The following is a 15,572-nucleotide window of genomic DNA, read 5'->3' as shown; positions in this document are numbered from 1 at the left end:
TATAAAAGAATATTGTTATAATAGACAAAATAAGACAAAGAACCGAATTAAAGAGATACCTCACCTGACATTTTCATGGCGTCTTATGTAGATGCGATTAAACTGACCAGTATTCTTCTTCCCGATATCCATCACCATAGCATCAGCGACATGCTTGGGTAGTACTGATAGTAATAATCCTTCCTACATCAATAAAAATACCATATAGAGTTATCTTGTTTTGGAATGCAGAAACTACGTCAAGAAGTTGAGCGAGTATCAAAATATATAACTCTAGATCTAGCAAACTACCAGCCAAATCACTAGGGAAAAGTTATAAACCACAAAAAACGACAAATGTGATTTCCTGCCTTCATGGCCTTCTGGGATGAATGTTACACCTATCGTGGTATTCGTGCACATTTTGACGTGACGTTTAGGGAATGATTGCTGCACGGTAATCAAACTTCAAAAATAAGGCCACATAAGAAATTAACAATAGAATATATTACGCCGTTTCAACTCGTCTATAATCGGAGGCGACTTTGTTTGGAATTTGCAGTCAACGCAGCAATCATTTTTTTGGTGAATGACGAATAATTTAGCATTGCAAGTAACATTCTTTATTCCACGGTATCATCCCATCACACACCCAGTTCAAGTTTGAACTGTAAATGACAAACTGGCAACCTCTTTAGGGGGCATACTCTTGCTACCTAAGCGAAACAAAGTGTTTATTTTCCATTGCTTGCACCTAAGCTCAAAATCATTGAGCTCACCATTACAAATACACAATGAATGCACAAAACGTTAACAGAACAAATAATAATTGAGTGGTATTTAAAGTCGTGACAGATGTGTTAAAATTTTGCAGCTTCTTTGAAGAATTCATCTCAGCACCGTTTAGGTTGCATATTGTATCTAACTGCACTATTTAGGAAAGCATAAATGTTCATAACAGCACGCGTTAGTACACATGCAAGGTTAATTGTGAATTATCACGCCAAAAGAACTATACTCTGTTTGAAGCTAGTTGATTGAACTGCTGAAAGGAATATATAGACCTTGATGGATCTCTCTCAAAGACCACTGTGATACATTACTTACCTGCTGTGCCGCCTGTTCTTGAATGGTAAGTTTCGTCTTGAGGGATTCGTTGGTCTCAAGAAACGCCATACGGTGTTGTTTATCTGATACAAGGTAACACACACACCCCAAGATGATGGCACACAAATATAATAGGATGTTTGCTCCGATCTGAAAAGATGACACACAAAAAAGTAGAAGAAACTGGTGTAATAACCATACTTACAACATACTATTTAAAGAAAATAACCGTTTCGTTTCCAGTATACTTCTCTTTAAGAAAAACGTGGTAAACTGACAGTTGGAATAGTAGTAGTAGTATAGCAGCAACAGCAGTCGTAGAAATAGTAATAGTAGTAGCAGTATAAGTATAGCAGCAAAAGCAGTAGTAGAAGTAGTAATAGTAGTAGTAGCAGTATTAGTAGTAGTATAGCAGCAACAGCAGTAGTAGAAGTAGTAGCAGTATTAGTAGTAATAGTAGTAGAAGAAGTATAAAGTAATAAAAGAAGTAAAAGTATAAATAGTAGTAGCAGTAGAAGTAGTAGTAGTAGTAGTAGTGGTGGTAGTAGTAGTAGTAGTAGTAGTAGTAGTAGTAGTAGTAGTAGTAGTAGTAGTAGTAGAATTAGCAGTAGTAGTAGAATTAGTAAAATCTGTAAAAAATGAAAAATTATATAAATCGAACAATAAAAAACAAAAGAAATTGTGAGCGAGGGACATCATCGTCTGTCTCATTTGCACGTCACTGAGTTGTGCATATCACTGTTTTGTGAAAAATAAGGGAAACTTAAAAATGTCATCACTTTCTCATTTTGATGAAATTTTCAGCATTGTGCTTGTCTGATTTTTCTCTATTTATTCAAATCAACATTTTCCTGGGTGGACTTGACCTTAAATCATGCGCCTAGCACATCTGGTCTTTCATGGGGTATATAAACAAGAACAAGAATATAAACAAGAACAAGGTTTTAGAGTGAAAATAAGTTGATATGTTACCACATGCTTTGCCAGGATCAACCTTCAGGTCTACGAACTCTTTTATATTTGATCTATATCTTTCTTTTTCTATATATCCCTTGCGATAATGGCAATACGCAAATACGTATGAATGCAGTTTTGATTGTTTTACTTGTATAAAGAATACAGATCAATAGTATTCAGTATATATTTTACATATTTGGACATTCAAAATCTTAAAATGGATTTCAGCATGTTTGTCAGATGTCAGTAGATGATTGATGGAAAAAGAGCACAAAGGATAACCCCCAGGGGAGGGGTGAGAAACAGGGGCCCCTTACAGGAGACTATATAAACATAAAAATAAATCGGTTCCCAAATGAAATAAAGAAAAGGGTGTACATTGTTGGGCTCATATCATTATTATCATTATCATTCTAATTATTATTATTTATTATTATTTTTATTTGTTTTCTGGGGGCGCTGAAAAATAACTCTAGTTTTGTACAGCACAAATGGGGAATATGAGAACTAAGAATAAAAATATAAGGGGGAGTAAAGCAAGAAAGTACACACACGTATAGAATTCTGCTTGAATCAGGAAGCACCAGGGGGGGGGATTATAAATCCCTTGATGCCTACATCATGCATGCAAAATCACGTTTCTGACCAAACAATTACACCCCATTTCCGACCGATCACTGAGCGATTTCATCATTTCGTTATCAATACAGAAGGTACAGAGTCAGACATTAATTCAGTTTTCATGCGGTCTCTTGTTCTTTATATAATGAATTAACAGGTCGATAATAATGAAAACAATCTGTATTTTTATTCTCTGGTTTTTATTCTTTAAAGTCCTCTTTACAGGATTGAAATAATCATGAATTTCACTCAGCTTTTCTCCCCAATCATTACGTTTTCTCATAGGAGTAATCGCAGGGATCATATTTTATTTTATAAAGTCTAATTATCCCCAGTAGACAAATTAAATGGGGATTATTATCACGAAACTGTGATTGAGGTCATAAAGAAATAAATATAGGTTGGTTAACGAGGGCCAAATAATAATGGATACAATAATGACAGGCTTACTGTACTTTTCAAAAGGTCTATATCAATCATATTAATTGCGTACATATCTAATGTGTCTCAATATATAATAAAACTGGTCACACATCTAGTAATTATTTTTAGTTCGAGTTCATCATTATATTTAAAAACGTTATCTTTTAAGCAGGTGTCTATATACATGGTAATAATGAAGGGGCATATCAGGATACGTACCCTTTGAATTACAAAAAGGGTTAATCATTGTTTTAATCCTGAAACCATGAAGAAGAAAAAAAGAAGTTTGTTTTAATAAAGATGAACCGACATGACCTAAACGACATAATTTTCAAGCCGCTTTAAAATACCAGATTTGTCAAAATGTAAGGTCTAATTAATATATAAAAAATTAAAACACAACCCCTCCCCCACACAAAAAAGACCTCTGATACCAGGAGAACTGAATACTGTGATGACGGAATAGCATTTTGCAAAACCATGGACCTAATAAGTTCATGGCAAAACTCACATCACATAAATCGTATGGAATAAATTACGCATAGCATAATTTTGTGATTACATTGATTGTCACAAGGCTAGCAAATTCTTGTTGGCTTTGTTAAAGGGATGCTCCGGGCTCAAAACATTTATATCTAAATAGAAAGAGTAAAATTCACAGAAAAAAATGCTGAAAAGTTCATCAAAATCGGATACCAAATAACGAAGTTATTGAATTTCTAAGTTTAGCAATATTTTGTGAATATAGTCATATGCACATCATAATGAATATTTATTAGGTGGGCTGATGATTTCACGGTGCCGGGTAAAAATGGCAGAGGTAAAGATGGCAGAGGTAAAATTGGCAAAGGTAAAAATGGCAGAGGTAAAAACGTCATTTGCGAGTAGCTTTCCATATATGGTGTGATAAAAAAAACAATGAAATGTCATTTTCCAAAAAAAAAAGGGAAGACGGTTTTTATTGTCCTTCGGTATATCAACAGACAAATCATTTCACATCCGCTCCTTAAAGAATTTTTTAGCAATCACGAACCATTAAAAAATTGAAAAGTATACATTTTACAGTGCATAAAATATAGGGCATGTGCTCGTATATTATATATATGTATGTATATATCACGGATCAAAAACTTCTAATAACTTTCTTAATATTTAATGGATTTTCCTAAAACCTTCACCAATATATTTTTTCTGCAATTTTTATAACTATTCATCAGAGCGAACTTCCCCTTCAAAAGAGGTCGATAGAATAGTTCCTTCACTCTTAAAATGTCAGGCAACATACTGTCCACACCAAATATTGGTTAAAAAAATAGCCAACTCTGGGTAGTTTTGACAAATACTGTGTAGTTTTCACCCAAAGCACACATTATTGGTTTAAAACTGCCCAGAATTGGATAAAGTTTTAAGCAATTGTTGGGTGGAAAGTATGTTGCCGAACATTATTAAGAAGGTAAGAAACACTCATACATTTCATTCGCTACACATTTCGAAATTCATGCGGTATCCGTACCATAGAAACTTGTTTGGGAACCTGATATTCACTTGGACTAGCTGCAATGAGTTATTACTTATTAAAAACACTGAACAATAATTGCTATAATTGCTTCATTTACATTAAACAATGTGTCATATTTATATCTATTCGGATCTATTATGATGTGGAAGTTAGAAAATTATTTTTATTACAGAATGTTTGTTATTTTTCTGTCATCCAATTTATGCAAGTGTAATCTCAAACCTGTATATTTCAGTGGGTTAATGGCAGCGCATATTGGTGTTTACATTAAAATCGTTGCGTTTGCATGTCAAGCGCTGTTCTACTTGCGAACAGGCCAAAATAAATCCTTTCATTACTCACTAATTGAAATAATTTTGGCAAGAATTTTTTTAGTTTAATCATATCAACGATAAATTATAAACCTAATATAATAATGAAAAACAAGACAAATAATATGTAATTAGTTCATATAGCTCATTTCATCGACAAGAGTCCGTTCAAGGTCAAAAGGCCCTCTCTCTCTTGTTGCTGTAGCATGTCATCTTTACCTCTGTCATTTTTGCTTCTGCCATCTTTAACTTTGTCATTTTTAACTCCGCCATTTTTACCTCTGCCATTATTAACTCTGCCATTCTTACCTCTGCCATTTTTACCTCTGCCATTTTTACCTCTGCCATTTTAACCTCTGCCATTTTTACCTTTGCCATTTTTACCTCTGCCATTTTTACCTCTGCCATTTTTACACCGAGCCGATTTCACATCTTCACTTTCCTTTTTTTATTATGTTATCACATGGACTCATAATTGTTTCTTTTTTTCATACATGTGTGAACAAGGTGTCTCCTTTATAATAAAACAAGTTGCAGCAATGAATATCTAATGCATTACATCAGTTGTCAATGGAGTTGTTGATGGAGTGTTGTGGCCGAAAGGATTAGTCTCCGGACTTTGAAACAGAGGGTCGTGGGTTCGAATCCCAGCCATAACGTAATTTCCTTTGGCAAGAAATTTATCCGCATTGTGCTGCACTCGACCCAGGTGAGGTGAATGGGTACCCTGTAGGATTTATTTCTTGAACGATTTAGCGCCTATTAATATGATGGCTCAGCTACGGCCACGGTAATAATATGATACCAAGTATCAAAGCGCAGTTGAGTATATGCACATAGTAACTGGGCTAGATAAATGGACATATTATTATTATTATTATTATTGTCAATCCAATTTTTACAGTTCTTGGTAGAAATAAATTGAATAAACCTAATTTCTTTTGATGCCATCGAAATAGGGGCAAGATGTCATATATCTAATGAGAACATCTAATAAGACCAAGGAATTTGACAAAGATCATAAGTAAGCATGCCCTGTTATCATCTTTTGTTATTTTTTACAGTAGGAAGGATCAGCATTGGGATAAGGTACAAAATCTTAAGTTATATTTTTCCCCCCAATATTCAACCCATCTGGGTTTTTTGGTGTGATAGTCCACTTATAAGTTGAATTATTGAACCTGTTTTTTTTTTTCTCTCTCTCTCTCGTCTGCCTTCCTTAATGTAAAATACTACGTTATGTATAATGATTATTGCTACCATAACGGATGTATGGAATCCTCCATTGTTGATAAAAAATGTTGTGCCTTTGCTCATGTAAGCAAGTCTCTATTTAAAGCCATTTTTATGTTAATGCAAATTCACCTATTCAGTTTTATCGTATGATTGCTTTTTGTTTGCAATCAATATCTTATGTCTTTGTAATTTTACTATTATGTACATTTCAACCTGCCTTGAACCAGTATAGGTTCATGGACCTGGTTTTGCTTGTTACTCTTTCATTGTTTCACTTTGTTCATTTGTATACTGCTTTTCTTAAAATAAATAAATGATAACGATCGATATACAAAAGAACAAGTGAGGATATGACATCATTAATTTGCTCACTGAATATTCATGAAGACATGTCTGGAACTGTTTCACCGGAATAATACACATATCTAAATTTGTTATTCGTTGTCCGATTTTTATCAAATTTCAGTGTTTTGTTTGTCTGATTTTTCTCTGTTTATATCGTATTATTTTCATCCCGGAACATCCCTTTATGTGATCGTATACTAACCATGGTCAAATAAGAATTTCAGATCAAATTTTATCGAATTTGTAGGCTTGCCTTGAAGCAAAACACTTCAACGGTTGAAAGCTCCAAACAGCACTGGTTGAATAACTTCGTTTGTTTCAGCACGATTGTAATACTAGTTCACTTATCCCCTCCGTCATCCATGATTTTTCTCTTCTGAATACAAAATATGATAAATATTGGGAAGTGATATCTCCCCGGGCGTGCTTTGTTAAAATTTAACACGTTTGGTGTACATGCGCCCAATATCTATAAATCAATATAACCTGTCCTGTATTCCATTTTTGCCGATATTCAATACGAGATTCAATTTTTGTGGAAGGTGATATTTACGAGGATTTAGCTGATAAATCTAGTCATATCCTAGGCCATGCATTGAGAGAGAGAGAGAGAGGGGGGGGTGGAGTAGGGTGGTGATACCAGAGACAGAGGTAACCGGATGGAAAGGAGGGTGGGGCATATGAGACACGTACTGTGTGTCTCAATAATACTGAGGGTGAACTGAGTGTGTGCGTGTGGGCATACGGGTGACGTGTTGTGAGGTTGTGTGTCTCAAAGGGACTGAGGGTGAACTGAGTGTTTGGGGGATATGAGAGAGGTGTTGTGAGGTTGTGTGTCTAAATGGTAATGAGGGTGAACTGAGAGTGTGGGGGATATGGAAGACGTGTTGTGAGGTTGTGTGTCTAAAAGGTAGGGTGAACTAAGCGTGTGGGGGAAATGAGGGACGTGTTCTGAGGTTGTGTGTATCAAAGGTACTGAGTGTGAACTGAGTGTGTGGGGGATATGAGACGTGTTGTAAAGTTGTGTGTATCGATGGTACTGAGGGTGAACTGAATGTGTGGTGGATATGAAAGACGTGTTGTGAGATTGTGTGTCTCAAAGGTACTGAGGGTGAACTGAGTGTGTGGGGGATATGAGAGACATGTTGTGATGTCGTGTGTCTAAATGGTAATGAGGGTGATTTGAGTGTTTGGGGGATATGAGAGACGTGTTGTGAGGATGTGTGTCTAAATGGTAATGAGGGTGAACTGAGTGTTTGGGGATATGGAAGACGCGTTGTAAGGTTGTTTGTCTAAAAGATACTGAGTGTGAACTGAGTGTGTGGGGGATATGAGAGACGTGTTGTGAGGTTGTGTGTCTAAATGGTAATGAGGGTGAACTGAGTGTTTGGGGGATATGAGAGACGTGTTGTGAGGTTGTGTGTCTAAATGGTAATGAGGGTGAACTGAGTGTTTGGGGATATGGAAGACGTGTTGTAAGGTTGTTTGTCTAAAAGGTACTGAGGGTGAACTGTGTGTGTGGGGGATATGAGAGACGTGTTGTGAGGTTGTGTGTCTAAATGGTAATGAGGGTGAACTGAGTGTTTGGGGATATGGAAGACGCGTTGTAAGGTTGTTTGTCTAAAAGATACTGAGTGTGAACTGAGTGTTTGGGGGATATGAGAGACGTGTTGTGAGGTTGTGTGTCTAAATGGTAATGAGGGTGAACTGAGTGTTTGGGGGATATGAGAGACGTGTTGTGAGGTTGTGTGTCTAAATGGTACTGAGGGTGAACTGAGTGTGTGTGGGATATGAGAGACATGTTGTGATGTCGTGTGTCTAAATGGTAATGAGGGTGATTTGAGTGTTTGGGGGATATGAGAGACGTGTTGTGAGGATGTGTGTCTAAATGGTAATGAGGGTGAACTGAGTGTTTGGGGATATGGAAGACGCGTTGTAAGGTTGTTTGTCTAAAAGATACTGAGTGTGAACTGAGTGTTTGGGGGATATGAGAGACGTGTTGTGAGGTTGTGTGTCTAAATGGTAATGAGGGTGAACTGAGTGTTTGGGGGATATGAGAGACGTGTTGTGAGGTTGTGTGTCTAAATGGTACTGAGGGTGAACTGAGTGTGTGTGGGAAAGGAGGGACGTGTTGTGAGGTTGTGTGTCTCAATGGTAATGAGCCACCCTCAGGGTGAACTGAGTGTTTGGGGATATGGAAGACGTGTTGTAAGGTTGTTTGTCTAAAAGGTACTGAGGGTGAACTGAGTGTGTGGGGGGAAATGAGAGACGTGTTGTGAGGTTTTGTGTCTAAATGGTACTGAGGGTAAACTGATTGTGTGGGGGAATGAGAATGGTGTTGTGTGACTCAAAGGCACTGAGGGTGATCTGAGTATGTGTGGGCAGTAAATGACAGGATCGCATTGAAAGCAAATGTGTGATAAAATATATTCAAATGACACAAACATAACGACTTCAAAGAGGGAGCTGATGCAAAATATATCAGCAGTCAGCGTGCCGTATCCATGGAAACATAGTCGAAGCCATATCGATGACACAGTATAGCACGTTGTTTGACACCGTCACTACACAACCCTCATTTTAGAGACATTTGAAGCAGGCCACGACTGAATAACGAGAAAGTATGTTTGACTGAGGATCCTACTGGTTTAACCGATGTTTCGTTGTGCTTGTTGTGTAATAGCATTTTCCTAATTAACAGTCAGTCACACTAAGAAAACCAAGTTCACACTGACAGATGATACGTCAATATTTGAAAGGGCTGGAGTTGGTTTAGTTGGTGTGACTTTTTAAGGCATTGAAAAATACCATTTTAAAAAAGAAAAAAAATGTCGGTGCGTTATTTTCGAACCAAGACAAAACGCCTTGAATACAGTGAGTACGGTGGTTGGTCCGTGATGCTTAAATTTCCCCTCGTTGATGAAGGCATCATGGATTCAAACAAATACGATGATATTTTAGTTAAAAATGTCTCCCCTCTATCTAAGACTCAAAAGCTTTGTAATTTAAATCCATGCAAAATAGAATTTTACTCCGACTAGGGCCCTTTGTCTGAACGAGACTACACGGTTGCAGAATTCTGCTGCTTAGGTTTTGGCCGGTGGACGATGAATCAAATATTAGTCACCTCAAAACCTGCGCATTTGTCTTTTGAATTATCGTTATGGTCCCCATGGGTTATGGGTCATATTGGTTGAATAATGTCGATCTCCTTTTATTTTGTTCCATTTTCAAGTTATAATGGGCCATGATTTAAAAACTTGATCTTTTCTTTTATAATAATTTGTTCATCGCTTGATTGATTTGGTAATAGTTTGTAGTTCTAATGTTACTCATTTTGCTAATGCCAAAAGTGTGAGGGGCGGGGGTTCAATAATTTTGAACTGAAAAAACAAGACTAGACTATCTTTGAAATTAATGAAATGAATATTCACTGAACCTATCGGACTGATATATAATGTTTTTGAAAGATAATGCTTAATAATGGTTGTTGAGATTTAAAAGAGAAAACAAAAACAATATCACCTGATAGAAAAAAACCTTTCGCATTTTTTTCTTCAGAAATCTGATTACAAAACCTGAAAGAAATGGTCGTATATAGAGTTATATACACTGCGAAAATCTTCGGTGTTGATTTAACACCAGCCCGGCGTATACATATACAGTATATATGTCCACATCAGAGAAGTATTGAAACAACACCAGTTTGGAATCAAACCGATGCTGTCGTAATACTAATTGGTGTTGTATAAATACCTATGTGGTGTTAGGCCAAAACCAAACTGTTGTTGTTCTCTGGTGTGGACATATATAAATTCCGGGCTGATGTTGAATTAACATCGGCGTTTTTGCAGTGTAAAACAATTTTTGTTAAATGACCCAAAACAAAAAATATACAAATTAGCAGCGGTTTTATGTAAGGGTCAGCGTTTTCCATATTATCTCATTGTCACCTGATAAACTCTACAATGATTTTGGTCTATTGTTTAAAAAAAATCCTATAAAAAACCGTTAGAAAATTGGGTATTCTTTGTACATTAATGAAAAGACAGGTCCAGATTTGAGATAAAGTTAATGCAGTCGGTAGCCTAGGCTAGCCCTAAAGTCTAGCCTAGCACTTCATCTTGTCATTAATGGCAATTTGATAAGTGTTCACGAATTGGATCTAGATATAGATATAGTCCACGCGCATGCGTACTCTTATTCCGAAGTCATAAATATTCACATTTGCGTCCGGAGGAGGGGGGTCTGATCAATGCGGAAAATCACAACAAATTTATATCTTTTATGTTTTTTTTTGTACAAATTTATTGAAAAAAGTGTGTGGAACCGAACCCCCAACCCCACCCCTAGCGTTTCCGAGGTCGCTGATTTAACTTAAAATAGAATGCAGTATGAGCTAGATACATAAATTGCTTACCTGTTCAGCCATATAATCAGTGTTAGCCAAGGAGAGTACTCCAACCATGAGGCAGTGTATGGTGATAGCGATAGTACTAAGGAGTATCATGGCTCCCAAAGGCACGGGTAACATGGTGAAAGAGGCAAATATGAAAAACACTTGCCAGCCAGCCCCATCACTTGGCATCAACGGTTGATAGTATAGCCCTAGGTCCAAGAATGACTGTGCGCATACCAGGCTCCATATAAGGTATGGCATGATGCGCGTAAGCGACCAATCCGAGATAAGGCGATAGCGCGCTAAGGAGAAGAGGATCAAATTAGTGACGGCACATATAGCCATGATTGAAATAGCTACAACACGCTTAGGATTGTTTATATCAAGATAATAGATTATTAAGACCACCACGTCAAAGAAGAATGAGAAGGCTATCATAACAGGCAGTGTCTCAAGACGACGTCGAACAAAGAATTTTTGATACGATGTTTCCATGTCACTTGAGTCAAAGGCTCGGTGGAAGGGATTGTACCGACGAGGTCGGGGTTTCTTGCCCTCTAAGTCTCGCTTCCCGTAAGCCTTAGCGACCAACTCCGTGTCCATCACGGTGCTGAGCTCGATGTCGGGTGATACACTCCTAACCATCGGCTGTGTCGAACCGCTGCTCGATCGTTTCTTTAGCAAACCCATCGTGATTGATTGACTATCCCACAAGAGAATATCGACGATGCGGTGTATGATGACGAACTTCAGCTACGAAGCAGTATGTAGACTCTGTTTGTCATGAATTCAAAGAGAGCATGACGATTCTTCAAGAACCGATGTCTGCGAAATTAGTTCCGTAATTGATCCTCAAGTCAATTAGATTCCCATATCCAACTCATTACATTATGCTATTAACCATATTTTGTCTATTAATATGGGAAAGCGATAGAAACATAGTAGAATACATCTCGAACGATTAAGCGGCTCCCTTCTCGATGCTCAGGAGTTTACTCTTCAATAATTTCCATGGAAACTCCCTGTGACATACCACCATCGCCTGTATCTAAGATTATTTTTCCAGAAGGCGAAAGGTTCAAGAAGTTGGCGGACGTAAAAGACAATTTTTTAACACGTTACAATACTTTCTGCACACTGTCTTCAATTATCCCATCAAAATCTAGCAATGACGTGAATGTGTGTTAGAGGCTGAAGATCACATCATCTGGACAGGCAAAGATTTCCTCCCATTATATATTAGGCGGCTGTTTGATGCTTTGTAAGAATCGCGTGGGTAGCATGGTGGAAATCGTTAGTATCACCTGGATAAAAGAAACAATAAATAAACGTAGTAAATGATATGCTCACCGATCATGGATAAATGAACATCAATAGTTTATCAACGGATGATTTAAAGGAATTATGGACACTGAGGCCAATGCGGTCAAATAGCGTCTCTACCTTTTTGATTTGTTGATGAAGAGAAAATAGCCTGTACGTGCAGTGGGTAAAAAAAACGCGCGCACACCTCGATATGAATAATACTTTAAGTCTTTTCATAATAAATGATAAAACAGCAAGGCTAGTACATGCCATTAAGGGAATCGAAACCAGAATGTGTTAAGTGAGGCTCCTTCGATCACTTAACCACTGTGACAGAACCTCCAATTTCATTTGTACACTTGTGCTTTTATCATAATATTTACAATTACTTTCTCATAATAATGTAAGAACGATAAAAATAATGTAAGAACGATAAAAATAATGGTTCGTGTTCGGACATTGACGTTCCAGATCAAACCGTTATTTTATTGTTATTTTGGTCATAAATACATGGCATAGTTTAATCAACCCAATTACAGCTAGGAATTGGCGAGCTATATATCACGATATCTGCCACTCTGAGGCATATTTGTTGCATTCTATTTTTAATCGAAATAATCCTCTGAGCAAGGCAATAAATTTAATGGTGAAATTCATGGAATTTATTCATACACATTGATATGCGCGAACAACGCGAGCGAGTGTTCAATCGTCATATTTTTTTATTTCTCATGAACGTACAAGTACAAGCATGTCACAGTGATGCAATATCAGCCGATATGTTGCATTTTTCGAGCATTAAAGATATATCACTTGCAGGTAGTGCTATAAGGTCAAAATGTCACTTTGTGACTCAGGAGCACTGTCTGATAAAAGATTTTGGTATATGTGTATGTCATGCATTGGTGAGCCACTTTCATTTTGCCATTCGGTTTTATTCTAAAATCTATTCATTAAACGATTAAACGTGATCGCACTGTTCGAACAATAGAAATATTATTATATTGCTAGAAAACTTAGAAACAAAAAGAAAATGAAAGTGATTAATATGTTTCACGTGGACATAGGGCATTCTCATCGAAGACAATATATTTATGCACTAAATTACTGACACATTATTTCAGTTATGAAATTCATAAATTTTACACAGAAAGTGCCTTCATTGCTTAATTCGTCTTCGCCCCCTTTCCTCCTTTTCTTTATTATTTATATATATTTCCCTTTTAGTTTGTCATGGATTTTTTATAGGGATGCAGGACCTCCAAGCTCCCCCCCCCCCCCTCTCTCTCTATACGGAGTGAAATTAAAGGTGTGCCAAGCCATTACTGGTAATATTGACGTTTTCTTTGATTGTATTGTTTATTAACAAATACACGTATAGTACCAAGTTTATCAGGTACACTCTAAAACATATTAGGTAAAAGTGCTCCATAAGGGTAATTATGTGTCCAACCGACATTGTGCATTTCTTTTGGGCATTTTTATCTATCCAGCGTGATGAAAATTGTGCCCATGCTAAAGTACTTGCTGCTTATTTTTTAAACCTTACTGGACAATATGCTTCCCGCATTGGGTAAAATACTGCCCAAATTGGTTGGACACATAATTACCCTCGTGTTGGTAAACATTTTACCCAATATTTTTTTTACAGAGTATACGTTCTACATCAGACATTGTTATGTCTTGGATGTGTTTAATGAAGGTAACGTGCCAATTCGTCTATTAATAATAAAAAAAAAAAACAATAATACATAAATCCACTCATCACATGGTCTACCTTCCTTTATTCTAATGTCATGCCGTCCATCAACACTTTGTCGAACAAGTAACAACCATTTGGTTCATAGCCATTTTGTTCAATCATCACTTCGTCTAATCAACAGTTCGTCTATTACCATTTAGCGAGTTTACAAACGACTGGTGACCCTGTCGTACGAGCTAAATCCACACCAATATAAATTTTACGCGCATAGCTTTCCTCAAGTAAGGATCATCAGTCTTTCGTAACTTCCGAACAGCTTTATGAAACACCTTTCCGGTCCGGTCACAACATGAAACGCTGCTACATCGTCTTCTTGCAAAAATCACTTACCTTCCTTTTTTATGAGAATGATAGCCAGACAATCACATGAATAAATGACTACTAATATTGCTCTCCAATTCTAATTTTTAAACCAAAGCGTTCATTTGAGTTTTAGACGTCTAAAAATCCACATTTGACAATAGTCAGATAGTAGATGCACCTTTAGCACTCGCAATAAAATCACTATTTGCATACCTTTTAGCGTGATGAAAGTTTAAACAGAGCGGTACTGATGTAACACTATTGTGTTTAAAATGGAAATCTCACTCCTTTATCATCTGAGAGAACTAATAAATGTGATGAGTGACGCTACAATGATTTGTGTTAAAAGGACGCACATTATGCGGGAGTAGAAATAATTGGCACGATATCCCAGTGATGTTGGCCAGCTTATAGCCCATCGGGTTCCCCGTAGTGACGTGATGCGTTGCTATCAGAAGCCCGTTGGTATAACGCCATAAGTTGTCTAAAGAAGGTCGAATATAATCATGGTAATGGAAATGCAGTTTGCGCCAAGGAATGAATACAATACAATATATAATTATATAGCGACTATAAGTCTTGTGCTAGTTAGGTTACTCTATAAAGCCTATGTATAACTTAAATGAATCTATATTTTGCGTTTACTACCATAATCAAAATATCTCATCAAAATTTGTATGCATCAGTATTCTGAAAAGCATCGTTCTCTCGCGTTCTGACTGATTAAAATACTGAAGGGCATATCGAAGGAAATTGACCTTGTTTATCGTCCCCAATACAATCAACATCCATATCTCTGTTTATTAGAAATACTCTAGGTGATTAGAAATAGTATCTGTGTATCTCCATCATGTAGGCATAAATATCAAGAGACAAAGGCATATTGGCAGGTATATTTCTCTCGTGTATCTCATGAGAGTCTTCCTCTGGATGGACTTTCCCTTCAACTATTATGTTTGTAGATTTATATATTTTTGTTCATTGCTTTTAATTCTGCGAATAAATGACAAAATCAATCAAGGATCATATGGGCACTTAATATTCAGTCTGGAATCACTAATGTACACAATATAATCGTCTTAGATTTCACTAGCGATGAAGATTCCTTCCACGATGCATCCTCCTTATTTATATAATTGTTGTTTTTTCAATTAATATCATTATTGTTTGAATAACGTATAATTATTTTTTATCATTACAAATTTTTTTATAGTTTGCATTATCACTCTTACTATCATTAGTAGTAGTATAATGTTATAATTTGCATTACCGTTTTAATCATTAGTATTGTTATCACCTTAATTA

At 36.6% G+C, this 15,572-nt stretch overlaps 1 protein-coding gene across 2 annotated transcripts; it reads right to left on the bottom strand.

The window, feature by feature from the left end:
• Positions 1-44: 44 nt before the first annotated feature.
• On the bottom strand, positions 45-14,601 carry LOC129270795 (adenylate cyclase type 3-like). 2 transcript variants are annotated; one of them, XM_064104855.1, is made up of 4 exons: positions 14,481-14,601; positions 10,919-12,201; positions 1,087-1,236; positions 45-183 (listed from the first exon to the last, which is right to left on the bottom strand). In XM_064104855.1, exons 2-4 carry the CDS (start codon positions 11,585-11,587, stop codon positions 61-63), a joined length of 942 nt encoding a protein of 313 aa, XP_063960925.1. In that variant the 5' UTR covers positions 11,588-12,201; positions 14,481-14,601; the 3' UTR covers positions 45-60. The 2 variants fall into 2 exon arrangements, with proteins under 2 accessions (XP_063960925.1, XP_063960921.1); XM_064104851.1 differs by having other exon boundaries at positions 14,295-14,534.
• Positions 14,602-15,572: the final 971 nt, after the last annotated feature.

This window comes from Lytechinus pictus, chromosome 1 (assembly GCF_037042905.1).
Source record: "Lytechinus pictus isolate F3 Inbred chromosome 1, Lp3.0, whole genome shotgun sequence".
NCBI lineage: Eukaryota > Metazoa > Echinodermata > Echinoidea > Temnopleuroida > Toxopneustidae > Lytechinus > Lytechinus pictus.
Note: the sequence above shows the minus strand (reverse complement) of the source record. Positions and strands in the feature narration are given on the sequence as shown.

Excerpts from the sequence above, each read along its gene's own strand:
- LOC129270795 (XM_064104855.1), bottom strand. The coding sequence starts at position 11,587 with ATGGGTTTGCTAAAGAAACGATCGAGCAGCGGTTCGACACAGCCGATG. Across the intron at positions 1,237-10,918 it reads CTGATTATATGGCTGAACAG|ATCGGAGCAAACATCCTATT; the intron begins GTAAGCAATTTA and ends TCATCTTTTCAG. Across the intron at positions 184-1,086 it reads AAGAACAGGCGGCACAGCAG|GAAGGATTATTACTATCAGT; the intron begins GTAAGTAATGTA and ends TTATTGATGTAG.